The sequence below is a fragment of the Ascidiella aspersa genome, chromosome 6 (assembly GCF_963924565.1).
Source record: "Ascidiella aspersa chromosome 6, kaAscAspe10.2, whole genome shotgun sequence".
NCBI classification, from domain to species: domain Eukaryota; kingdom Metazoa; phylum Chordata; class Ascidiacea; order Phlebobranchia; family Ascidiidae; genus Ascidiella; species Ascidiella aspersa.
This window is the reverse complement of record NC_139452.1, coordinates 4,897,179-4,924,806: the sequence shown is the minus strand read 5'-3', so window position 1 is coordinate 4,924,806 and position 27,628 is coordinate 4,897,179. Positions and strand designations below refer to the sequence as shown.

The window sequence follows — 27,628 nt, the reverse complement described above, 5'->3', positions numbered from 1 at the left end:
AAAATGTTTCTTCCGAAAATTGAATCCGCAAATAGCAATCTTTCAAAAGACTCCCAAGACCTCGCAAACTTGGACATCGAAAATGTTGAAGGATGTTCGAAAGTTGTCGAAATGGACATCGCCTTTGTCGAAAACCTTAAACAAACTGCGCTACAAAAATTACTGGAAGAAATTGGTTCGGACAGTTCTAGCGATGATAGCGGTAGCGAGAGTGATTCTGAAAACGAAGAGAAAACATAAGTTGTGTGATGATCCAAAATCATTTAAATATCATTTTATGGTTTTATTTTTACTACTGTTTTTTGTTTTATTTTTTCAAGTATTGTCTTTTGACTGTCCTTTTTATTACATTTTTATGTTTGAGACTTTTCCTTGTGTATTTAAAAAACAATTTTTTGACACTTTTTTTGAATTGTTCAAATTGTTTTTGACAAATCAAGCCATGAACACTGAACAGAATGTTTGCACAAATTTGAAATCATGGCCATGCATCTATTTTTGCTTAACAGGATACTATACAATAGTTTACATCGTTATTACACCATGGCTACAAAGAAAGTTCGAGTCAAGCCAGAAGGCTGGAGTGTGGTGGAAGTATTAATGCAAGAATTTCATTTATCGTAAGTGCTTTAATGAGCCTTGCTGCTTCTATGTTTTTCTACCAATTTGGCTAAAAAAAATTAGAACATATTAAATCTAATAGGTTTCTAATCAGTGTTTTTTTTAGTGTGTAATAAATGATTTTTAATTTGTAAAGATGCGTTGAAATATATAAAAAAAATATCATATGTTCTGTTTCGTTCTTTCCTGTAAAACAAAACACTTACGATTCTTTGATTCACCAAAAGCATGTCTCCCCCTTTCTTGTGTATTAAATAAAATACCTGTGTTAGTATTTGCAACATTGTACTGTTTACCCAATAGTTGCTCGATTAAAAGTTTGTGTGTTTTAAAGATACAATGCAGCGGACAGACTCGTGGATATGATTGAAAAAGAGGATTGCACAGTTCCGTTTATTGCGCGATATCGCAAGGAAGTTACAAACGGAATGGAGGCAGATAAGCTTAGAGAATTTGTTGATGCATTGCTTGAATTAAGGTTAATCTTAGGAAAGTTCTATAAGTTTATGCTTCACTTTTATTGGACAAATATATAAACCAACAAAATTGATGTTAATAGACAATGTGTAATTAGTTAAACATTATTGCTTGTCTGGGTTCTAAGGAAATTAATGCAATTAAAAATACTACAAACTTGCCTTTTCTGGGCATAATTTTACATTTAGTTAAATAAAACACTTTTCATTTAAATATGTTATGCAAATAATTTAAGCTTTCCAGTTCACACTTCTTAGTCTTACATACTCTCTATGTTTTAGAGATGTTCAGAAGAAAGCAGCTACAATGATAAAGAATGTAGAGAAACAAGGAAAACTTGACGAAAAAATTGAGCATGCTTTGTCCAGGGCACACACCAAAGAGGAGCTAAACCATTTGGTATTTTAATTGTGAAACATTTTTTCAAAGCATTGATTATTTTTGTTTTTCTTGCTAAAACAATATGAAGCCTAGCTTGTAGTCTCAATCATGTCACATTCTGGTTGGTAATTTTATATAGAACCGTATTACATCACCACCTGAATTTTCAACTAAAAGCTGTTGTCTTAAAATGCCTTAAACACAATGCTGCCTCCGAAAGGCTTATCAAAATCAGTAGGCCTAATTATTCCCTAAGCTTGTGGGAAAAAGTTTTGATGTTATGTTAAAGGTAACAGCAAAATAATCTAGCAAAGCTAGCAATTCAGGTCAGACACATTAACCAGATCTTAAAAAGATATATATATATTTCGCCAACTAAGGCATCGTCAGTATATCTGAATAAAAACAAACGCAACAGTATAAGAATGAGTCAGAAAACATTAAAGTTTAAATAAAACAAAGTAAAATAACTAAAATATAAAAGCTGTTAAATAGTAATGGCATCCAAGTTGTACAACCCCTGTACAGAAGCAATAAGAACGGGTCGAGAATATATATATATCTTTTTAAGATCTGGTTAATGTGTCTGACCTGAATTGCTAGCTTTGCTAGATTATTTTGCTGTTACTGATCAGGAATTAAGGTCGACATTTATCTTGCAAGGGTCAAGGTGATTTCTATTATTCACATATTCAGTGCAACATGTTAAAGGTATATAATCAAATTTTAATAAAAAATGTATTTATTTCAGTTTGCTCCGTACAAAGGAGATAAAAAGCACTCACTAGCAGACAGAGCTCGGGCCATTGGACTTGACAAAGCTGTTGATCATGTCATGCGATCTCCCTACAAGCAAATTAATCTGGACAATTGGGTGGACAAGTCTGTTAAAGGTAGAACAACCTCCAGCGAAGTTCACAATGGAATGAAATATTTACTTTCAGAATTAATTGCGAAAGATCCAAATACCCTGGATGAAATGAAAAAAATGTAAGGGTTAAACTTGATTTAATATGCTTCATTTAATCTGTTAAACATCGAAATTTAGAATTGAAACCAATTTTTTCCACTTTTTTTGTTTGTTATTATGATAAAGAGGTTTAATAATAAAATTGATACAAAAAAGAAAAACTCTAAAATATTGAAAAATTGTTAGATTTGACAAACAAGTCATGTTCCTGGAATCAACTCAGCATATTCCTGTAAAGAAAAAATCAGAGGAAACGCAAGAAAATAAACAGTCAAAAACAGTCGCTAACAACAACAATAACCCTGTGCAAAGCAAATATGTTATCTACTTCAATTTCAAGTGCAGGGTTACTTCGCTCCAATCTTATCAGGTTTGACAACATGATGTTTAGTATTTTAAACACTGATAAAGAAATGAGATGTTGGTGAAACGTTTGTTAACAGCAAATTCCAATTTTATCGAATATTTTAAGTTTAGTATTTGTAATAAAAGTTATTTTTAATATAAACTAATGTACATAAAATGTTGGCATTTACAACTGAGTTTACCCATCAAACCTAAGACTGCCTAGAATAATTTTCAAATGCTTATGTTTAAAAACTGTGAAATCCAGACCTTCTAAGAAAATGACATTTAGGTTTTGGCCATGAATCGTGGTGAAGCACAGAAGGAGCTCACTGTGAAAGTTGTGTGCCCAGATCGAACTGAACAACAGTTTATTTCTTGGTGCAAGCGGCATTGGATCAAACATGGATTCCAAGAAGATGTGGAGGTACATATTAAAAGAAAACATTTTATTCCATTTAAATGTATGCCAGAACCTGTTGTGGTTACTGGAGGATGTAATCTAATAATCGTGGTTTTCCTGGGATTATCACTGGTTGAATGTCTATAATCATGCCTGCAAAATCGGTTAAAAATAACCAGTGTCTGACTCTGGCCAAATATGCAATTAGCTTCAACTCTACAGCCTGTATTACACCCATTTTCGTAATTATAATAGAATGGATATACAGCAATCCACTCATAGGGGTGTCATAAAAGTGATCAACCCACAATACGTGTTTGGAAAAAGTTCCACCATATGCCATTTCACCTTAATAATATACAGTTTGAAGCTCATTTCGGAAATTTGGTACTGCGCTAATGCACTTCGGACTCGGGACTTGGGTAGTCTTATTCCAGTCCCGAGTCACACTTATTCTGATTCCGCAGCCATGTCTATAATGCTATAAAAATGATGAAAAAAACATACGTCAATGTTTTACGTTGATGTATTTTTGTTGCACAGAAACTGATAACAGAATGCATAAACTATGCTCACACAAGATTTATAAAGCCGTTGGTTTGCAGAACTATAAGGTAAGCGACATATATCCATTTTAACAGTTTTAACAGTTTCAAGTTATTGTTTGTTGGTTTTAATTTTTCTAAAGTGCAGGTCTGAATTGACACGCAAAGCCCACCTCGATTCTGTCCAAGTCTTTTCAAGAAACCTCGGAAAACTTTTGCTGACAGCGCCTGTTAGAGGAAAAGTCGGTGAGCGGTGTTTTCTATCAAACACGGTTCTTGTGTGTTTTACTTGGTTTAACATTTTTGTATCTGGAATCCCAGTCAAGTCATAATTAGCAAGTCATCTCTAAGTCGAGTCCTTGTCATATATAAACATTAAACCACTAAAAAGTCATCCGAATGAGAAACAACACAAACACCAAGTAAATTGTTTTAGGTGCAAAAATTATATAACCAATTTTTTTTATTAGGATATATAACTAAGTTTTATAAGGTGGAATAGAAGGTTTGACTGTTTCAATCCCATAATATTGTTTGAGCATAGAAATGATGTCATTGGATTAGATTAGAATACGTTTTGTTCAAAGCAACGGACATCAAAGCACAATTAAATTTCAAAAATGTAAGTTTAGGGCATCCCCTGCTATAAGGAACTTATTTTTTTTGTAAGACAATGATGCTTTTAATTTCTGGTAATTTTGTTTAAAGTGCTCGGAGTGGACCCCGGATTTCGGCACGGATGCAAATGTGCCGTTGTGTCAGCTAACGGAGATGTTGTTCTTGACACGGCTGTTGTCAATTTAAATTACCCTGATTCTATGATGTCTCAGGTAAAAGCCGTGTTTTTCACACATGCATTTTGACCCGCGAAAAATCATTGGTTTGTTATATTTTTTAAATACACTGTGCAGGGCTATGGAGTTAGCCTTGGGATTTAACAGAGGCGTTTTTTTGTTTGAGTCAGGCTCAGAAATGAACGACGTGTTTTTTTTGCTGGAGTCGGACTCTGGGCTCGAGTAAGACTACCGACGTGCGCATGCGCAGAACCAAATTTTGAAACTTATAAGTCTACAAATTGTTAGTTGTATAGGTGGAAAAGCATAAGGTAAAATATTTTCCAACAATATGTTGTGGGAAGATAATTATATAACACCACTACTGGTGGATTGCTGAACATCCAACTTGTTTTAGTACAGACTGTGGAGTCGGAGCCAGACTTGGGCCTCAACAAAATCGGAAAATTTACCTGGAGTCCGGCTCTGGTTCATTTTTTTGGTTATTTTCAACAGGTTCCATAGCCCTGATACTGTGTATTTAGTGTTTTGCTACATTTGTAAATAAATTATATATTGTTTCCCTGCCGAATAAGTGACCCATTTATTTTCCAGTTAATGAAGATGTACAAAACTCACAAGTTCCAGGTTATTGCAATCGGGAACGGCACGGCCTGTCGTGAAACTGAACAATGTATCGCTAGATTTATCTACAATACAAGAAATGCCGACCTACTCTACTGGTAATGATACCACATTTTTTAGCCATCTTGGTGTTAAGGAATTTTAAAATAACCCTTGTATTAAAAAAATAACCATTAGACTTCAAAGAAAACAACTGTAAAATTAACTTATATTGAATTAAATTATCTTATTATAATTCAAGAATTATTTTTAGACAATCTTGTTTGATTTTTACTTTTATATCTTAATTGAAAGCTTTTTTGTAATGAGTGATGAAAGAACACCTGTTTAAATTTTATTGTTTGTATTTTTATTTTAAGGTATTCAATCAACTGGATTACCCTTTATGTTTTGAATTATTTTTTTAAGGTATTAATTAAAACAACTTACTATAGTTTTTTTAATTGACAGTGTAGTGAATGAGCAAGGTGCTTCGATATACAGCGTAACAGATGAAGCAAAGCGGGAACTTCCCGGCTTAGAACCCAACCTACGGAGCGCTGTTTCAATCGCTCGCCGACTTCAAGACCCGCTTGTTGAACTTGTTAAAATCGACCCAAAGCACATAGGGGTTGGGATGTACCAGGTAATCAACAGTAAAATCAACTATTTTTTATGTTTAATGGAGTCGCGGAATACACAGGTATATGTTAAATGTGATCTAGCCCTGCTGAAGTAGCACAACTTTGTGTATTGCATAGTTGCTTGATCTTGACTGTTGATTCCTTTACATAAAGTTGTATATACCAAACTGATGACAGGCATCGGCGCTATGGTCGTTTCTTACTTTCTCCTCGTTGCGCCTGTTTAGCTCAGTTGGTAAAACGACTGTCCGGGAAGGGCCAGGGTCGCGAGTTCAAACCTCAATGAGTCACCACCGACTTACATTTTCTGACTTTGGATAATAGTAGCCTTTTCGAAGGAACCCATTAAATTTCCAGAAGCAAATTTTGATAGAGGTTACAGGAAAAAAGATTCGGAAAATACAATAGATAATAATAAGGTAGATTAGAATCATAATTAATTATATTCTTTTTTAATGCACGAAAACCTATTTATAGCACGACATTCCGCAAAGTTTGATGAAAGCTGCGTTGAGCAATGTCGTTGAGGATTGTGTGACGTTCGTCGGGGTGGATTTAAACGTGGCCACCGCTTCACTTCTGCAGTAAGCTTACCATTGTTGAAATTGTTTTTAACATATTTTTTTTAATATGCAAAACAGATTTGCTATATTGTTTCAATTATGGATTTTTAAAAAGATTCAAACAGAGCCGACACCTGGTCCCAAGTGATATCCGTCCGGTATCTACGTTGGATCGATGCAAGCGTTTTCAATTTTATTAGCTTATTTTTTCGCAAATAGCAAATAAACAGTTATGGTATTCAAGTTTGCTAGTATACTGTTAGGGTACATAAAAGTGAATTGTCAACACTAGCATCGGACGAGTACCGATACTACCACTTGGCATCGGGTATCGGCTCCGATCCGATATTATCGAACATGTCTATTGTAAAATAACTAATCCCGCTTCTTTTATCAGTATTTTATTCTACAACTACTAATTGTAACTTTAGGCATGTTGCTGGCCTTAAAGCAAACCAGGTTAAGAACATATTGGAATGGAGGAGAAGCAACGGCGCCTTCATCAACCGTCAACAGCTTCTTAAGGTCAAGGGGCTGGGAGAAAAAACCTTCAAGCAATGCGCAGGTTCAGTTAACTAAGTTTTCAACAATAAAAAAAAAGTTTTTTGTGTGTTTTTGCTGTGATCTAGCACCGGTGAAGTAGCACAACTTCAATATGTGTATTAAATGAATTAGTTGCTTGATCTGGATTGTTGATTCCTTCATATAAAGTTGTATAAACGAGAAAAAACCTTTGGGCAATGCGCAGGTTCAGTTTAAAAAGTGCCTAATAAATCAAATAAATTTTTCATATACGCTCAAGTCGTCGATTTGCAACTATTGCTTTACAGTTTATATAATAACCGAGAGCCCTTAGGCGATTAAAATCGACGACTCTTCTAATTACAACGTCTACTAACTGTTTTTGCAATTCGTAAAATAAATATCGATTAAATGTAAAAATATTGAACTATTTTATACTGGTGCGTACAATAATGTGTCACAATGTCTGAAATACGCCAGAAAAACAGTTAGCTATAAACTAATTTAGCGGACCGCGGTCAGTATCGGACGTCTTACATGTTGGAATGTGTGCAGCAAAAAAAGCAAACACGCATTTTTTCCAGAAATTTAAAATATATATAGGAAAATGTAATAAAACATTCCATAGACTGACTGGGCAAGAGAATAATGACTTGTATCAAGACATTGCATTAGCAATATTTTGACTGGATCTAAGCTATTGTTTAACTCCTTGTATTTAGACTCTTGCTTAAACCAGTTAAGTAGCCCTAACGTACACATTTATTTTTACCATCCTAAACTTTTTAAATGCAACTAAACTATAGCTTCATCGTTCAGTCAAACAAAAAAAGTTTTCATAAACATTTTTGTTGTTTTAAGTGATATTTTATGCCAATACGAAGTTCTTTTAAAGGTTTTATGCGAATACGCCACAGCGGCCCCTACAAAGCTTCCGTTAAGCAAGAGCCTTTAGTAAAACAGGAATTTATCAAAGAAGAAATCGAAGCAAGTTCGAGCCTCGGAAAAAGAAAGGCGAAAAGCGCCAAAGCTGTTCCAACCAAGAAAGTAAAGGCGGAACTCTCACTCGAACCGAATCCTCTCGATCAAACTTGGATACATCCAGAGTCCTACGACATTACAATGAAGTACGCTTGGGTCTTTTTTTAACTGTTGAAACATGTTTGGACTTGATATATAAATTGTTGCCACCAGGCATAGTATTAACCCAAAACATCTCCTCTGGTAATTGTAATTAATTACATTTTTTATTAATGTTTAAACTTTTGTACAAATATATTATTGCAGGCCTACGTTGGAAACAGAAATTGCTGTTTCACGATGCTAACACCTTTTTTGCTTTTAGATTTCTCAACATGGTAGACTGTGATATGACGAAGATAGGCACGGATGGATTCATCTCAAAATTGAAGAGAGCAATTTCGCGAAAAAGTAGGGACCTTTTACCAAAATTTGTATTTTAGCCGTTCAGCCTTGCTTTTCAAATACGCTTAGACCAGTAGTGATGTAAATGCTTGAATCATTTACCAATTATTAGGTTTTCCATAGAGTTACAATCCATATACTGCTTTAAATGGGTTGTGTTTTATTATAGTTCCACTGTAGGAATGCGTATCAGACTGGGATTACTTAAAATCCTCATAAAAGTGTTTGCAAGTAAAATCATGTAATGGGCTGGTTGCTAAATAGAATTGTGAGTAAGTTTTACTATGCAGAATGCCTTTGATTTGTGAACAATTTTGGAAAAAAGTTTGGCAAAAAAATCCGTTTTAGTATGCTTAAACATGACAACGACATGAAGACTAGTAAGAATATCAAAGCCCATTCAGTTTTTTCCATGTGGCTGACAATAAACTTCGGAGCATAATGGTTGGAGGTTGTAGTAAGACGTGGGCTTTAATGTTGAATCGGGGCTGTGAAAGTGTTACATGTTGGAATCAACTCGGCTAAGGCGTAATAAGTATGTATTGTTACCTGCTTGTGTAAGGGCTTTGAGACATTCTTACTACGTCTTACTACAACCTACAACCATTTTTGGTCATTATTTTACACAGAAATACAATTAAACAGTCTTAAGGTCTTTGGAGCATTAGTCTTTTACAGCATAAGTCCTTGTTGTTTAATAGTATTTTTGAGAAAAATAATGACCATTTTTCACCACCGCGTGTTTCTCAGGTGTATCTGACTTTGCTCGGGACCTCTCGATCGGCGAACCGACCCTTAAACTGGTGGTGGAAGGTCTGACCCAACCGAAGGGTTACAGGGACATTAGGGAGGAGACAAACGAACCCCTCTATAGGCGGGGAATCACCTCGGTGAACGACCTCCGTCACGGAACCACACTCAGGGGCAGAATCACAAACGTAACCGATTTCGGGGTCTTTGTTGACATCGGAGTTGGAAAGGTGAGCTGTTGTAGTGGTTTTGAAGTGCTTCTTAAGCACATACTTTAGTGTCCTTTTTTAGCAGTGCTATAAACAAGTCATTTTGAACCGATTTTTAGTCCCAAGTCACATGTAAAAAAAGTACAAGTCAAAGTCATCGGTTGCTCAAAAAAACCATAAGTCGAGTCATTCATATAAAAATAATACGCTAAAATGATAAAATTGGTAAACTCTTTCGATTAAAAGGCCTAATTGTTTTGAAGTACCACATTTAAAAAACTATAAGGTCATGCTACAATGAATGAATTAAACCGGAGAACTAATTATCACTTTACACCTAGGCCGCATAAAGGGCCACAAAAGACGTGTGTGGTCCTACTTTGTGTATGGAAACTCCTATACTGTGAAAAAAGCGTGTCCTTAGACCAGGGATTCTTAAACCTTTTTTAACGCGGACACCTAAAAATACGTTGACCAGGGTGGGCATGGGCATTGTTCAGAGACGGCGTAATAAAAAAAAGACCGAAGTCCATTTGTTTCAAGTCAACAAACATAAAATAGAAATCTAAATACACGTAAAAAGAATGCGACAAAGCGTCGTTTTTTGTTAGACTTTATTGATTTGAAAAGTATATCATTTTTAAATAATACTCCCTAAAACTAGTCCACGCGTACCCTCAAAGGGTAGAAGGACCCAAGTTTAAGGACCCCTGCATTAGGCCGACAAGTACCGAAGTATTCTTCAGCCCATCTATTTTAACCGGCCACAAGATTAATCAAGATTTTCGCAGGACGGCTTGTTGCACACGTCTGACATGCAAGGTAGATGGTACGAACTCAAAGAGGTGCTGGGTCCAAATGACGTCATTACTGTCAGGGTCAAACACGTTCACCCAAAGGTCTCTCTGTCGCTCGTCCAAGCCGATTCCATTCAGAAAACTAAGTTTGTGTAATCGGCAATTCCCTTCTTCCAATTTATTTTGAATTTTCCTATAGTGGTAAGCTAAGACCTAATTTATTTTACCTTTTTTGATCGCTGTATTGCTTTCTTCGTTTATTTTTTGTTTATCTTGCTTTCCTACTTTTGCCATAGTTCTACATGCCACTGCCTTATAAGGTGCTTAATAAATAATACTGGTATTTCTTCTTTAACAAGTCGTAGGGTAAGTGTTATTTTGATTTATCTAGGAAAAATATAGGTTAAACAGCCAAAGAAAAGTGTCGAGTCCGAAAGGCGACACAATGAAGTCCTCGTTTAAGTGTTTAGTTTTAATATTCAGCCAAATGTTTAAAAAACGGATTTCACTGTAGCTTTTCTTAACGCACGCATATGTTACGTAAGTTAATCTTTTGATGAAAAAAAAATTCTTTTAGCTTAGAACAATGAAGAGAATGTTAAGAAAACACAGTTCAGGGAAAAAATCTGATTTCAACCAGATTGCAAAAAAAAACCTTTTTTAATATTTCAATTTTGAATGAAAAGGTATTTAACTACAAACACAGAGTAAATCAAAAAAATTGTTTTCGTCTTTCGTAGCACTTTTAGTTACGTAACAATTACCTTGCTTACCGAAACCTATATTTTTTAAGGATCCGTACTAACAAATTTGTAAAACTAGTCTTTAATTGGTAAATGCTAGTGAACTTTATATCCAATCTCACAACAAGAGGCGACTTCGGCCAAATGGCGATTTAGTGGAGTCCGACTGCGGCTCTACAGCCTGTATTTCACCCATTACGTACCGGTAATTAAAATAAGGTGGATATACAGCAATTCACTAAACGGAGTTTAATACATGGTTGGAAAATATCCAACGTATGCTAATTCGCCTTTACAATTTACAGCTTTCTGCCTTACAAATTTCAAAATTTGTTACTGCGCATGCGCACGTCGGACTCTGGTAGTTTTACGTGGTCTTACTCGAGCCCTGAGTCAAGACTCCAGCGAGACGAAACGGCTGTCAAATCCGAGTTCGACTCCGCAGCCCTGTAGCTAATGACTTTACTTGCGATTTGTTAAAAATCACTTGGTTTTATTAGGCTTGTTCATACCACTGCTAAAACACAAAAGCTGCTAAACCTATTTGTTTTCCATGTTTAATATTTGGATTTTTACTTAGTACTATGACATACACAGCAGTTGCAACAGCCAGTAGTTTTATTCACGGTTAAAACAAAAAGTTAGCTACTTATAAAAACTGACTTCGCATTACCAGCAATGCAAAATGATTGTAGCCGAAAATTGCTATGTTTTGGAAAACGGCATATGCAAAATATCAGCAGCCCATATAACCGCATTCTGGCATGAATAGAGTGTAATATATTTCCAAATTTCAGCAGCCTATATTACCCCATTCTGGCATTAATGAAGTGAAATATATCCAAAATATTAGCAGCCTATATTACGCCATTCCGGAATCAACGAAATGAAATATATTCAAAAATACTAACCGACCATATAACGCTATTCCGAGATCAATGAAGTGAAATATATCCAACATATCACTGGACCATATTTTGCTATTCTGGCAGAAATATAATAAAAAATATCCAAAATTTTAGTAGCCCATATAACGCAATTGATCCGGCATCAATGGAAAAATTTCAGGTGCTTAGAAACGGCGTCCTGGTATCAACACAATGAACCCAACGTCATTTAACTGTCCTGTGAAACCTCCATGGATTCTTCATCGTTCCCATCTTCCTTGGCTTCAGCTTTTTCGTATGCTCGATCGCTCGGTGTGACCACGACGCCGTTCCACACCGACATCTCAGTGGCCACAGTTGCGTCGCCTTCAAAGCCCAGTATGCTCTTGTAGCCGCCGTGGGCCAAAACCCGAAGCAGCGTTTGGGCCGTGTAGCAAACCTGCGCGTGCGAGCAAACGTGATTTCCACGGTTTAGAAAGGTTTTTGACTTTTCTCTCGTTTGATTTAAACGTAGCGAGATTGTGGGCTAATTTCACTATTTCTGTCTGCCATATATTTTTAGTTTTATACTTGGGATGTACTTGATATTTTAACCTTCCTACTATTTTTTGTGAATTTAGCTTCAGGGTAGAAATCGCTGTGTTGGAACGCAAATCACGACTGAAATTACTAGTCTATGTCAATTCAAAATCGTATCGGCATTTTTTTATCTAAATGCATTTTTCAGGGCAATGGTTAACCATATTTTAATAACTTTTTACAAAATTTCAAATTTGCCATGTAGCCAATTTTTTTTAGTTTTTTTTTTGTTTTAAGAACTGCTAAACAGTTTTAAGAGGCGGCAACTATTTTATCTCAGTATTTCAAAACAACCATAGTTGCTGTGGTTCAAGAAGTGGGCTTTGTTTTAAGAGAACGTGAAAAAACTAAACCGTTTTGTTCCCTCAAAACACATTAAAAAAACTGCCGTTCGGTACATAGAGAATACGTCAACTCAAACTGTAACTTCTCGAAGGTAATGTCAATTTTTTTAGTCTGCATCACACAAAATAAAATGCACTGACTATCGATTTGTGGAGAAATCCACAGGTAGTACGAAATATGAACCTAACTTTCTAACTTAAAAAATAGATTTCATTTTTCGTAAAAAAAATTGTTTAGCAAAAAAAAAGTAATTTAGAAAGTATAATAATAACTAACGTGGCGAAATTATTAAACTTCATGGAATTATAAAAAAATAGTTAAACATGCCCATCAAAAAGGCATTCACAATATGAGCAAGAAAGCGGGGTGGTTACCTTATCCTGTTCCTCCAAAGTCATCACTGTGTGGACTCGAACGTTACCGCTCTCACAAGGATCCACGATCCCAGCTGATCCGGGAAGAAAGAAGCCGGATGAGAGAAGACGAAGACACCGTCTAGTGAAGATTGGCTTGTTAGTGCCTTGAATTATTTGCCAAAGTAAGCATATTTTGTGAGCAAGGGAGCTTAAATAGTTTGAATAGGTTTTATGTTTGCAGTTAAGATAGCCAACTTCGACAAGCTTAAATACCCCAAGTTGCCAATAAAAGTTTGAAACAATTAACAATGAATTTGCAGTGTTGTAAACAAGTCATTTTGAAATGACTAAATTCCAAGGCATTTAAAAAATAACTTAAATCCAAGTCAAGTCTTTTGCAAAAATAACAAGTCCAAGTCCAAATCACTATGAGCTAAAGTCAATTTCAAGTCATGTCGTTGACATAACAGTAAACTATTAAACTATTAAAATTGGTAAACTCGACCGATTATAAGAAACAATTAAACTAAAAAATAGCACAAACGCAATATACAGCAATAAAAGTGTTTAATGTGCAAAATTACGATAAATTTTAATGAAAAACACTTTTTAAAGTTATTTGACAAAAATGACTTTTAAAGTCCAAGTCAAGACATTTAAAAACAGTGACTTAACTGCACTTAAGTCAAGTCAATGACTTGAGTCATTACAATAAATCCGTCCTCGCAAACTCTTTCTAAAAAGTTTACAAAAAATATTTATGTCAAATGGAAAGGATGTTGCTTAAAACCGTTCATGGTTTATAAGACTTCTTGCAATCAGTGGTTCCCAAGTGTAATTAAAAAAACATCTTTCCGCATACTTTGATCATATTTATCCCCAAAATGTCACATCATTGCTAGCATGGGGATTGCGCTAAACTTTAGATTTTGCAACTGACTGGCGTTTGTTGCTTTTCTTCTGCTAAGTTTATTCTGTCCCAGTGCATCATGGCAACTGGTCAAGTTAAATTTATCAGCTTTTCTTTGATATGACTTTTTAAACCAAAATAATTTTGGTCTGAATTGTCTACACTAGGACTAATTTAAACAACAGTCGTGGTTCCAACGCGCAAACCTGGGAACATGAATCCACAGAACTGCTTGTCAGTTAGGAACACAATACACGGGTTTCTTAAGTAATTTCAATAAAAATATAAAAGCCATAATATTTGATAAAAGCGACATTTCGCAATTTACAGACGTTTCAGCAATAACTCTTTGCTGAAACGTCTGTAAATTGCGAAATGTCGCTTTTATCAAATATTATGGCTTTTATATTTTTATTGAAATTGCTTGTCAGTTGCTTCAGTGTTACATAAAGTATGCCGTTTCAACGTAAGTATACGAACCTTTATCAAAAAGTCGCCTACTGTTTAGGTTCAACCATTAATTATTTTAGCAGTGCGCATCACTTTGCTTGTTCTATGCCCGTAAGGAACTTACTTGAAAGCTTGATTGATGGGCAGTGGTTGTCTGTTTGGGTTGTTCATGACGGCGTGGTGTGCCAGAAGGTCGATTATCCAGGGAGTAAGAGGCTGAAAGCCTTCGAATCTCCGAGACAAGTCTTTCAGCAGACGCACAAGCATTTTTACACTGGAAAACAAAGACAATTTTTTTAGCGATTTACTATTAGTGCATGCTAGAAATTGAGGTAGAAAAATCGTGGCAAAATTTTTTTAACTTTTTGTTGTATTGTTGAGCATGGATTTTTTGCAGAACCGTCTTATACTGTACGACGATTTAAAATATGTGTATTGTGTTTTTTTTATTCGTTGTGTTTTTGCTTTATTGTTTGCCTTGTGTATATTTTAAGGACTCTATGATTGAAGAAGATACCTCACCTGTGGTTGAAACGTTGGTACTTAAAAAATCCTGCAAAGAACTAATTTACAATTAAAACAATGCCTGGCAGCAACAGAATATTAAAATATATGTATGTTGATAAAGGCTTTGACATCCTACAGTTTTCAATTTTTCTATTGTACATAGTTAAACAGATATGTATCAAAATAAAATGTATAAAAATTCCCTTGTTACAACAAAGGTATTTTCAATGCATTGGCACCAATATGGATAAAAATTCTGGCTTGGGCGAAAGTTTACATCACTTTTTGAAAAAACAAAAAATAATACCACATAAGACGTAATAAGAATATCAAAGCCCATACAGAAGTAAGTATTATTTTGAACGTTTTTAATAACCCTTTATTCAATTCACAAACACTGCCATATTGCTAGGTTGAAAATGAATAAAGAGTTATTTGAAATGTTCAAAATGGGCTTTGATATTCTTATTACATCTTACTACAACCTCCAACCACTATGCTCCAATACTAAATAAAGTATTCCAGTTTTTACCCCCTAAAATAGAAATACAAACCTGGTGTGAAAAGCATTTTCCTCAAACCACCTAACGTGACGAATGGCGGCTAGGGTGGCTTGCAACACGCGCTGGTCAAGATGCAAGGTCTGGTCGAGCTTTCGCATGTTTTGCGGAATGGTGGCAATGAGCACGTTGACCGTAGAACATCCGGACTTTAACTCAAAGCCGGCGTCGGTGTTGACAATAGTGAACTCTTCCGACGATTCGGCCTTGCCAATGTTTTCAATTACCTGCGGCGATTCATTATTTTTAGTTTGTTGAAAATGTTGAAGTAATCAAATTGCTGAAAATTTTTGCCACAAGAAAATAAGTGGAAAATCAGTTGGTATTGATGACAGCTGTACTATAATGTTGACGAGCTTTTGCACAACTTACATTACAGATCAAAGTAAAAATAAATGTCAGTTTTCTTGATCGAAACTTTCTAGTATAAACAATAAAATACACAGCTTTTAAACACGAAATAAATAGAGCACTTAACAGAATTTTTTTTAGTATTTACCAAAGGATTACCAGACTTTTTTTGTTTCAGGGTTGGCCTTGAATTAAAAAGTCGGGTGAGTGGGTGTCAATCACTACTCGCCCAGAGTGAATGGCATGTGGATTGGCGAGGGGCGAGTGCAAAATCCCAACCCTGTTACTTTAGTTTACATGACCTCTGGTTAAATGGTCATCACTAGGGGGATTATTTTTTGACTTGTCCACAAAAGTCAAAATTTACACGGAAGGTTAAAATTTGTCAGAATTATTTCAAGTCAAAATCAAAATTAACAAATGCACATAAATTGTTAACAAAATTAAAAAAAAACTATAGTCAGCTTTTTGAAATTGTCATTCAGTGAAAATTTTATCAAAAAACTAGTTTTGAATTACATTGAACGACATTTTAACTGTATTATATCTTCTATCAACAATATGTTGTTTAAGTTAATGGATTTCTAATAAGTCAAAATTGTTCAAAATTTCAATTATTAGGTCAAAATTTCCCATTTTTAGGTCAAAAAATAATCGCCCTGGACCCCCGGTTATCACCTTTTCGGCAAGTTTGCGGACAGATTCCTTCGTTGGTAGAGTCTTTAGAATAATTGCGACGTCGGCGATATTGTTACCCACCATCATGGTACCTTTCTTGAATGACCCAACCTAAGAACATATGCAAATTTTTAATGTTTAATCATTCTAACGCTTAAATAAAGTAAATAAAGAGACACCTAACTAAATCATAAAATGTTTTTATAATATTAGCCTCATTAACTCAATTCCTCAAATAATAACATCACCTTAATGGATAAAAATGATGTAGGAACCCATATTGTTTGGAGGTTTTGAAGTTTAACTTTTGTTCCAGTAAAAGGTACAAATTATATAGAGTACAAATATATATATATATATAAATATTTGTATCGGGGCTGCTGAGTCGGACTCAGGACTCGAGTAAGACTGCAGTAAAACTACCAGAGTCCCGATTCCGTTGTTCAAATGTGCAGTTTTAAATTTAAAAACTGTTAAGGCATCAAAATGTAAGTTGCAAAAGTGTAATAGCAAATGTGAAATATTTTTAAACCATGTAATGCGGGAGGATCAATTATGACACCAATATGAGTGGATTGCAGAAAATCCACCTTAATTTAGTTGCGTAAATGGGTAAAATACAGGCTGTAGAGTCAGAGCAGGACTCGACAAAATCTTACATTTGGTCAGAGTCAGACTCCGGTGTATTTTTTCGGCCGGAGTCTGACTCTGGTTGTTTTTTAACCAACTCTAATAAAATGATATCAAATGCTAAAATGTAGGTTAATTGCAATCTATGCGTTGGCCAGCAAAAATAACTTTAAAGGAATGACCAGATTATTTTACTAAGGCCCCAGAAAAAACAATTTAAGCGTAAGAAAACTTTTTACCCTAAGTTGCTAATATGCTTGATAAGAACATCAAAGCCCACAGAAGTATGTATCATTTTAAACGCTTTTGAATAAATTAGTGCCTTCTCATTCTATTGAAAATGAATAGAGTTGTTCGAAAAGTTTAAATTACTACCTACTTTTGTATAAGCAGTAATATTCTTACAACGTCTCACTACAAGCTCCAACCATTGTGCTCCATATTAATATGTTATTTTCATGAAAAAAGTAACTTTTTGAGCCAAAAAATGCTGTTAGATTGCAAACCATGGCTAAAATGTACTGATCTAATATTATTATATTGTTGTGATCCCTAGTTCATATCTCACCTGTCTATATTCGTCAATTTGAACGTCAAAATCAGCGGGAGGGGCCACGACAAGTGAATCCAGGGCATTTGTTACCTTGGTAACCAGGCTGAGAATTGTTGTTTGGTCTTGCGGCGATGCCGTCAATTCCTGGCTTCGTTTTACCAAAGCCTGTTTTATTTTTTAACGAACACCTGGTTAATCTTTGGGTAATTATTATGCATTCAAGGTCTGGTAAACACTATTTTATACTCTAGTTTTTAATAGCAAAACACCAGGCGGATTATTACCAATATTTTAATGAAATTTGGATTTACAATAGACAAATTATTTAAAAAGGGATGTACAATCAACAGTAGAGAATTCAGCTAGTTTTTTAAAGTTTGGATATATATATATACGTATTTTAAACGAAAGATAGACCTATATATCGGTTGATATTTGGCTTCTATCAATCTATCGGTATCGGTAAATATAGGCCGATACTTTGGGCGATATTTTAGAACAAAAATATGATATAATTTGTATTTCTGTACAACAAACAACTTGGGTTTTAGCATCAAACCAAGTTAATATATGCAAAAGAAAAGTTTAATATTTAATAAAAGTATAATGGTGAAAATAACGGCCCAAATAGACATAAAAAGCAACATGCTTTATTATTGAAACGTTTCGGCAAATGCTCATTGTTCATGCCATCATCAGTGATATGAAGGCCACATCAGTTACACCCGTTTATATACACTTTAGTCGCACAAAGGAATGATAAAAAGGTGCGAAACAAGCAAAAACGATAGATAAAATAAACTTATGAACAGATCCGTATATAGTGTTCCAAAATAATAAAGGTATATTTTTTCAATTTATTAAAGTTTTGTCTGTTTCCCAGCTATATAAAAAATCGGTATCGGGAATTGGTTGACAAAGTGGTGAAACACAGGCATCGGTATCAGTCTAAAAAATTGATAGCGGTCGATCTCTAATTTAAACTATAGTCCTTGGCAGGGTCGGACTCGGGGAGTCTGTTTGATTTGCTGGACTCGGATTCGGTTTATTTTATTTTTTTTATCCTTGGTTATTATATCAATCATTGTACAGAGTTGAATTGTTGTTTGCTTTACACGTTGTTCTTCATTGTAAAGTATAGACTTACCTGTGTTATTTGGTCCTCGTCTTGTTCTGGTTTAACCCTCGGAAAAGCTTGTTCGCACATCACAAAGTCGAAGGGAATATGCGGAACAAAGACCCGCGCCGGCCCCCGGCCCATATTACCCCCTCGACCACGTCCTCGACCCCTCATTGTGTTATGCTTTATATTTACTTGTTACAATAAGGTTATTACTATCTAATCAAAAAAGATAAAAATAAATATGTTTTTCTAAATAAAATAAATTACCTAAAGGACACTACATTATATGTTACAATTTTTTATCGCAAATTATTTCGCGGTGGTCAAAAATTCCTACCAAAGCGTCCAAACAAGTATTAAATCAATGCACACTATGTGCGCTAGGGTAGGAGTGAGTATAATTATATTTATTTCATAATAATAGACCTACCCAAACAAACCCTAAGCTGGGCTGTTTTGACGGGAAAAATTAATGCAGACCAAGCTTCTATACCACTCTTTTTAATAACTGAATCACGTGGATGGCCTTATCTGCTATCGGCGACCTATCTTCTAATCGCCGCACACCCTGGTTTAAATAGTGTATCTCTCCTTGTTTCCTTCTTTCTGACGTCTGCTTAGCATTAACACTTATACCATCAGTGCCTTCTCCTCTCTATGTTGAAAATGAATAAAGAGTTATTCGAAACGTTCAAAATAATACCCACCTCGGCGCTGGTCTAGAATCCTACCACAACGTTGAAATAATTATTGCACAGTACGTGGGTTAGGGTGTCGGTTAGTGTTTGGGTGTGGGTAGGTCAAGTAATATTGTTTAACACTATTACTTGACCCATCCTCACCCAAACACTAACCCAAATAATGTTCGTTGTGGTAGGATTCTAGACGAGCGCCCCCACCTCTGTACGGGCTTTGATATTCTTATTACGTCTTCCAAACCATTATGCTCCATATTAGAATAAATTTATCAGAAAATCTCGTACGCTTTCTTTTTTCTTTGGCCTTCCAGTCTTCCATGTGAGATTTCACGCTTTGTCGGTTTTAGCGGCTTCTTTTATTTCCACTGCGGTCGATATTTTATTTCATGAATAAAGGGCACACTGGGCTAATATTAGTATTGCTTTGTAAGAACTATTTTCCTCCTAAACACCAGTCACATTTTAAACTAAAAACATTGTTCAATTGGTTTAAATACTAATATTGCTGTAATTTAGAAAAAGTCAACTGTATAGAAAGGCTTTAACAAAAACTTTTAAAATATCGTTACAATTTTTTTACCAATACCTATACAATAAGCGAGGTAGTAAATGTGGCAAAACAATAGGTTTTAGTCGCTATGAAAAATAAGCCTAGTTTATACCCTACATGTTTTAGCTATGCGTCGCTTGGTATTGTTGCAAACGCGAGTTATATGAAAGTCATTTTAAAAAGCAAAAATATTAATTGATTTGTGGCAGTCGATATTAAAGTGCTACAGAATCAACTGTTTCAGTTTTCCGAAACAGAATGCACTAAAAAAGTTGTCACAAGGCAGTGGTTTTAAAACCGTTTTGACTGGAGACGCAGTGAAGCGTATTTGTGGCACACTTTCTACAGAACATCAAATTTAGAACAGGGTAACTTACCTATAATACATGGTCAAGCTTTATATGTATTTATAAGCTCAATTTTCTATGGAGAGTGGCCATAAGCGACTCATTGTTTGTGCAGGAATACAAATAGGGTATTTGCGAAATTAACAGTTCAGTAGTACACTGATGTGCTGCCACACACTTTGAGAATCACTGCTGCAAAAATTAATTAGAGTTTTTTTGACGGTATTAGCCATTTTCAAAGATGATTTTTTCAAACCAGATTATCTGTAATTAGTGCAATTAGGAAGAACTGTTACACTACGTGAAAATTCTCGAACTCATAAAGCATTATAAAAAAAAATTTACGACCATTGTGCAGCTTGACTAGCATTTTAAAAGAGATCAATATTCAAACTATGATATTTTACATATACACTTAAAAGATAATTCTTTCAAAGTACAACCCAAGAAGGTATTTTTACAGTCCTGTTTATTTTTAGTGCTTGATAAAACAAATGTGTAAAAAAGAATGCAGCAGTTTACAATCCGACACATAAAATATCATCACACGACATATTATCAAAAAAGTAGATGCTCATCAATGTAGAACGCAGGGCTTAAGAGCTGTGGAGCAAAAGCATCAGAGGACTTTTCAGAAAACAGATATATTCAGAATATCAGCGGTCACCTGAGGAAGGAACAAATTAGGGTTTTAAATCTTTTGAGTTAGATTACATGCAATATGAAAAGTAAAAGGCACATTTTAACTATTAAACATTGAAAACATATAGGTAGACATTTAGACATTGACCGATATTAGAATTTTTGAACTGATCCTGATAACTAATATCACACCTTCCTAATTAAGTAAAAACTTTTATTAGATGCGTTTTGCATTTAGTGCTAGCGTCGTCCAGTTCACACAGCGTTAACAGCAAATTTCCTCGCTCCTAACCGAAATCGTCAAAGGTAAAATATTTCAACCTTCCGTGACTGAGAGCATTTAAAAAAAGTTTTATATGTTAACGTCAGACGCGTCTAGTGCAGTGGTTCTCAAACTGGGGTCCGCGAGACAATTTTCTGGGACCGCGAAAAAATCAGCACGATGCTTCTGAAGAAAAGTTTCTTTTGTGCAATTAAATTTTTAGGCAACTTAAGTTTTCCAATCCAAGCTCAACAAACACAATAATTATAACTATGCCGTACACAGTCTAAATTGTGGGACAAAAGAAAAAAAGCCAAACAAAAGAAAGAAAGTCAGGCTGGACGTATACGCGCAAAGTGACACTACGCTAGCGCAGGGGTCGGCAACCTTTCGTACGCAGTGTGCCAGTTTATTAATAATGTCAAAATATTAACAACTCGCGTGCCAAACATTTTTCTATGTTTGGTTTCGCACTGGCAATCAGGGCTGCGGAGTCGGTTAAAAACTACCCGAGTCCGACTCCGGCGAAATATCAGATTTCATCACGTCCAGAGTCCGACTCAGCCTCTGTATTTCACCAATTTACGTAACTAAATTAAGGTGGATATTCCGCAATCGCTATGGTCATGGAAAATATGCCACAAGCATATGCTATTCCACCTTAACAATTTACAGTTTGCTGCCTTATCAGTTTCAAAATTTTGTACTGCGCATGCCGCACACGTCGGACTCGGGTAGTTTTAACTGGTCTTACTCGACTCCCGAGTCCCACTCAGCAGCCCTGCTGTGATCTGACATCTAATTCGCGTATCTTTTTTGAAATATACTTTGATGATTTTCAGCCGATACCTAGAAGTGTTAACCATCAGTTTCGTTTTTGTTGGTTTCTCAGTCGCACAAAAACACGAGTGCTTACTTTTAATGTAGAACAGTGGTTCTCAACCTTAAAGTTTAGGATTTAAACGAGTTGTAGCCAATTTTAAATAGTTGGGAACAACACTTGCAGCATTGTGACGTAAGATGAAGTCCAAAGTAGACCGTTAACTCTATGTTACATCACAATGCTGCAAATTATGGAACTGGCTAAGTTCTAAATTTGGTGGACAAGCCGCCTTCAACATCTTGCTTTTTGTAATTGAGATATAAGTTTGTAATATATTTGACGGGCCGGCAGGAAAGTTGACGCGGACCGGCGGTTGAGAACCACTGATTTAGAATGCCCTGCTTTAACGTAGTAAACGTTGCGCCAAATTTGGGGCATTGTGACGTAATACAAACTGTTGGTAAACAACAAGTACGCCCACAAAAAATAATATTAAATACAACATAGTTAAGACACTTATTTGTGACACGAACTGGCAATGTGTGCAACCATTTAGTTAGCGCTAGTGTTCGTGATGTATTAGTAATGTTAATGATGCGGTAGTGATATAATGGTTGCACTTTCTTAAGGTGATATAACATGAGCGTTAAATCAATTGGCGTGCCATGCAAAATCATCTTGCGTGCCACAAGGTTGCCGACCCCTGCGCTAGCGTAATTCAAACGTGTTTTCGCTTGTCATTACAAGCTACAATCAGTTGTTTATTGACGCGATTGCATGTTTGAGTTGAATTGTGCATTGTGATGTCATAGTGTTGTGCTGTGTGGAAAATTACTTTTTTAAAGCTTGCTTCGCTGTCATTGTGGGCTGTACAGTTATCAGTCACGGTTTTTAAACTGTTTGTGATTGCTTCACTCAAATAAAGTGATTTTTCTATACTAAATATGCTATCAACAAAACCAAACATAGCCAAGCTGATAGTAAAGAAGCAAGTGCACCCTTCCCTTTTATACGCGTTTATTTGTTCACATTTTTAAGGGGCCGTAAGCAATTAAAAATAATTGCTAGGGGTACGTTGCGTAATTTTTTGAAAAAATTTGAGAACCACTGTTCTAGTGTGAACCAACCTTTACACTGCATTATTAAACGTAATACTAAACACAACCAAACTCTATAAATAACACTGTAAACCAGACTCTGTTTGATATGCTCTGACAGTTCTGGGTTAATAATTTTGTATTACAAAGGCCAACACAAGGCTGGACATATTAACAGTTTTAACATTACTATTATTTTTTTATATTTTGGTTCTGGTGCATCCATTAAACGCTTAAAACATACATCACTTGAACATTAAAGGGGTGGATGTCACTTGAACTCATCTCGATTAAGATTTGAACCATGTTTCTTAAATCTTCATCAAATTTCGATTATGGGTTCACCAGCATTATGTTTTAGGGAGTCCTTGACACTAATTAGATTGTTTAGTCAAGCTACAAAAATCCGTAACTTTAATGCCTTGCATAATAACCAGAGACTGCATTGGCAAGCGCTTTTTTTTTACAAAAAAAAAAGTAAGTTTCACAATGGCAAAAAGATAAAAAAAAATGGAAATTATATTTTTTCAAGAAAACAATATTTAAAAAGTTTACAGCAAAATATTAATAAAAATATCAGCTAAAATTTGCTGATATATAGGTAGGAGTGACATATCACAGGGTTGGGCTTAAGCACTTGCCCGCTCACCAATGCGAGTACAAATCGCTCCTGGCGAATGCTGATTGACACCCACTCGCCCGACTGGCGAGCGCCCGACTGGCGAGTGGCTTTGGCGAGAAATTTAATTAGTTGGTGTAGGTCCTTTAGGACAACTTGTGTTAAGCACGACTACTAAGCGAAATATAAATTAGCGCCAGTTATTTCCCTAAACACTAAGACGCAAATACATTCAACACTACACAAATAATAAGGTTAATCGAAGTCACGTTCCAAGCTGGTAATAGAGACTCTTTGTCCCGTTGTATGATCGTAATAAAGACTCTTTGTAGCGTTAAAAAAAAACAATCGTTTAACTGCAAACATTCAAAGACGTCTTTGCTGCAGTGGCAAATAGTTAAAAGGTTTATCGTTTAAGTTCAACATTATTAATTTTTAAATGTTTAACCCAGTCGTTGACGCCTTTGGAAAAGTTTTGGACCTGCGATGTACCCAGGATAAGAATTCTACTTTTTGTATTTATTTTAATTATTAGTTTTTGTAACAATAAGTTTAAATGCAAATGTCTTATAATAATATTTGTAAGAAGTGTTTTTTTATGTTTTGAGAGACCGAAACGGTCCAGTGAACACTACGATATTTAAAAATATCGCCTACTTGTGTAACTACAGCTGAGAATTAGCAATTGGTCTACGTAAGTGTGTTGTTGCGATCTCTTAAACATCATAGCGGTCAAAAGCCAAAGCTTAAAAAATAACTGTCTGTGAATATTTTATATCGCAGTTATGTTAAGGTGCGAATCGCACAATTGCGGACGCCCTTGGAAAATTGAAATCACTTGTCAATGTTATTTTTTTCACTAAAGGTTGTGAAAAATACTTCGCTAAAAAACTGCTATATGGGTCATTAATTTGTTCATCCATGCATGGAAATAAACGACCAGACTTTTATAAAAAAACAATGTTTACGTATAGAAACCACAAGACAGGTTAGAGATACCCAAGAAATGACCGCGTTAGGACGAAAATTTGCAGACGGCGTGCCAACAAATTTGGCGAGTGGTATTTTGTCCGGGCGAGTGCTGATTAATAGCCGCTCGCCCGCCTGGCGAGTGTAGATTTTTGCTTAGGAACAACCCTGTATCAGTTAATTTTATGGGTCACTTTTACAAGTAAGTACCACAGTCTTTACAAAACACATACACAAACTTAGAACAACTTTTTTTTTTTTTTTTTTTTTTTTTTTTGGAAAAACAAACCTTAAACAAAAAGTATTCCGGTCTGATATCACATGACGTCCTTACTATTTTCAAACAAGCAAAATTTATATGAAATTGAAAGGTTTAAACATAATGTTTCCCATTTTTTTAAGTCAAAATTTGCCTTTAGCATTGAGGAGTTTAGTTACCGGCAGCTGTGAACCTATTTTTTTCAATTGACTTCAAAAGCTAGAATCCCTGTGTTTGGTAACAAATCATGGCTAAAATTCCTGTATGAATTTGGAATCAGATCTGCAGTGATACCATCCCAGTATCTGACAAGTAGCGATACTAACACCTGGCTTCAGGTCTAGGGTTCCTCTCCGGGAATGTTTTGATGGGAAATTCCCGGGATTACCGCAAATTAACAATCCTGAATACCTGGAATTTTTTTTAATCCCGGTTATTCGGCAACATAGCAAAAAATTGTCGTTTTTTACTAATGTAAAGAAAAAATATATTACCAACTCTGTTAAAGACGTTGCCTAAGTTGCTTTATTTGCGCTTACCACAGATATAACTTCATTAAATTTATTCTACCCCAAAAAATGTGCTTTTTATTAAATAAAAACAAAAAAATGGTGCTGAATTTAAATACAAGGTCATGTAAGATTGCAGAAGCAAGACTACAGAACATAAATGAGCTTGATTAAATCTTTGGAGCTAATATAAAATAACTTTAAATGTCATAACGATGAAATTTTAGGTATAATTTTTTGTCGGGAATCCGGGAATTTTCATTTTTCAATCCAGTTTCCTGGGAAAAAGAGGAACCCTAATCAGGTCCAATAGATATTGTTAGACATCCTAATTGGATTTATTACCATAAGAATTTCCTCCTCTGTATCCACCGCCGCCACCTCCTCCATATCCACCATCTCCCCCGTAACCGCCATCATTTCCATAGCGACCTCCTCCACCACCTCTGCTGCCTCCGTAACCACCACCGCCGCCTCCGTAACTACCACCGCCGCCTCCGTAACCACCACCCCCGCCTCCGTAACCACCACCGCCGCCTCCGTAACCACCGCCGCCTCCTCCTCTGTAACCACCTCGGCCACCGCCACCGCCACCACCGCGTCGATTTTCTGCATGCCTTACTGTGAGATCACGACCCAGAAATGAAGAGCCGTCAAGGTTTGTCCTTGCTTCCTCCGCTTCATCATCGGTATCAAATGTGACAAATGCAAAACCACGAGGTTTACCAGTTTCACGGTCCATTATGATGGCTGCATCTTCAACATTGCCATACTTGCAAAAACATTCCATTAAATCTTCTTGGGTGCAGTTAAACGACAAATTTCCAACAAACAGTTTATTTTTTGCCATTTTTTTTAATTTTACCAAAATCATAAATCTGAATAAAAAAGATTCGCAGTCATTATTACAGTATGAAGGTAATTATGAATAAAATAGTGGTAATTGATAGAAGGCACTTAAAATAGAAAAACTCCTTTTACAAAATTAAATTGCATTCCAGACTGCATTCTGTGGCATGTCAACACCATAGTTTTAACCCATTTGGCAATATGCACTTGGTGTGCACACCTAAATGTCGGAAAACAGTTAACTTAAGGTAAAAATTCAACCACCAGCCCAATTACTATATGTATGCCTTACTTGAAATTCAAAATTTGACAAATTGTTTTCGTTATTGTTAAAATAAAGACCAGTGCAAAGTTGAACAGCCGGCGCTGGTCTAGAATCCTACCACAACGCACATTATTTGGGTTAGTCCAGTATTATTATTAAATAATGAATATAATAATACTTGACCCACCCACTCCCAAACGAACTCCTAACCCAAAAATTGTTCGTTGATTTAATAATTGTGGTATTCTAGACCGGTGCCTAACAGCCTACATATAATTTATACTATACTTAAAACGGTTTCCACATTGACACATTCGGTTACAGGACGTCCCCAGAGAACATATGGGGCCAGCAATAATGCTGAAAATACTTAATTTGGCGAAAAACTAATTTTTGCTTTTTCCGCTTCAATTTTCTGAAGAAAGGAGAAACGTGGTCGTCGATGCTTGACTGAATCTTGAATCCGTTACACTACCATCTTTAAAAAAATTCAGTAGTAGTTCTCACCAGACAGCTATTTATATTTAAGCCCCCGCTATAGATCAATAAACACCCAATTCTTAAAAAAATATATATTTAAATAATTTTAATTTAAATATACCAGGGTTTGTTAGGGTGAAATAGTAGGTCTTACAGAGAGAGCTGCCTTGGTGATTTCTGTCGCTCAAGCTATCAGTGAACTTTTTGCCGCGTTTTATTTCTCTTCTTGATTATACAATTTCCCAAAACTAGTGTAAGTTACCACGTAATGGCACGTATGTCAACAAAGATTAACCGCACCATCTGGTTAAAGTGTAGAGCTGTAGGCTATGCTTTTATGTGGCGGTTGGCCTAATATTCTTTAATTAGCTGCAAGGTTTCTTAAGTCACAGTCTATTTTTGCTACACTATATAAGGGCCTGGCTAAATTGTCATTTTGAACGCTAGATTTGTGTTCGTTACGGAGTCGGTTTTGCTCTATTTGTCGTATAAAATGCGTAAGTACTGATTTGCTGAGTGTCAACCTTAATAAACAACA

General features: G+C 35.6%; 3 protein-coding genes across 3 annotated transcripts in view; 1 reads left to right on the top strand and 2 right to left on the bottom strand.

Annotated features, from left to right (window-relative positions):
- Positions 1-242: 242 nt before the first annotated feature.
- LOC146139301 (S1 RNA-binding domain-containing protein 1-like) lies at positions 243-10,399 on the top strand. The gene is made up of 17 exons (XM_083391767.1): positions 243-620; positions 956-1,099; positions 1,380-1,497; positions 2,231-2,469; positions 2,636-2,819; positions 3,087-3,221; positions 3,741-3,811; positions 3,891-3,988; positions 4,451-4,572; positions 5,131-5,258; positions 5,611-5,785; positions 6,261-6,367; positions 6,778-6,911; positions 7,764-7,995; positions 8,214-8,299; positions 9,044-9,273; positions 10,044-10,399. The coding sequence occupies exons 1-17, from the start codon at positions 481-483 to the stop codon at positions 10,203-10,205; spliced, it is 2,505 nt and encodes an 834-aa protein (XP_083247893.1). The 5' UTR covers positions 243-480; the 3' UTR covers positions 10,206-10,399.
- A 991-nt stretch (positions 10,400-11,390) lies between these two features.
- LOC146139300 (interleukin enhancer-binding factor 2 homolog) lies at positions 11,391-18,932 on the bottom strand. The gene is made up of 7 exons (XM_083391807.1): positions 18,746-18,932; positions 17,614-17,763; positions 16,416-16,526; positions 15,381-15,613; positions 14,444-14,593; positions 12,978-13,098; positions 11,391-12,118 (listed from the first exon to the last, which is right to left on the bottom strand). The coding sequence occupies exons 1-7, from the start codon at positions 18,890-18,892 to the stop codon at positions 11,909-11,911; spliced, it is 1,122 nt and encodes a 373-aa protein (XP_083247933.1). The 5' UTR covers positions 18,893-18,932; the 3' UTR covers positions 11,391-11,908.
- A 1,842-nt stretch (positions 18,933-20,774) lies between these two features.
- LOC146139299 (uncharacterized) overlaps positions 20,775-27,628 on the bottom strand; it is a 28,399-nt gene continuing 21,545 nt past the window's right edge. The window contains exons 6-7 of the mRNA XM_083392388.1: positions 25,842-26,374; positions 20,775-20,983 (exon numbers count right to left, since the gene is read on the bottom strand). Coding sequence (XP_083248514.1) covers positions 20,973-20,983; positions 25,842-26,374 — 544 coding nt within the window. The 3' untranslated portion in view covers positions 20,775-20,972. The remainder of the gene's footprint in view (positions 20,984-25,841; positions 26,375-27,628) is intronic.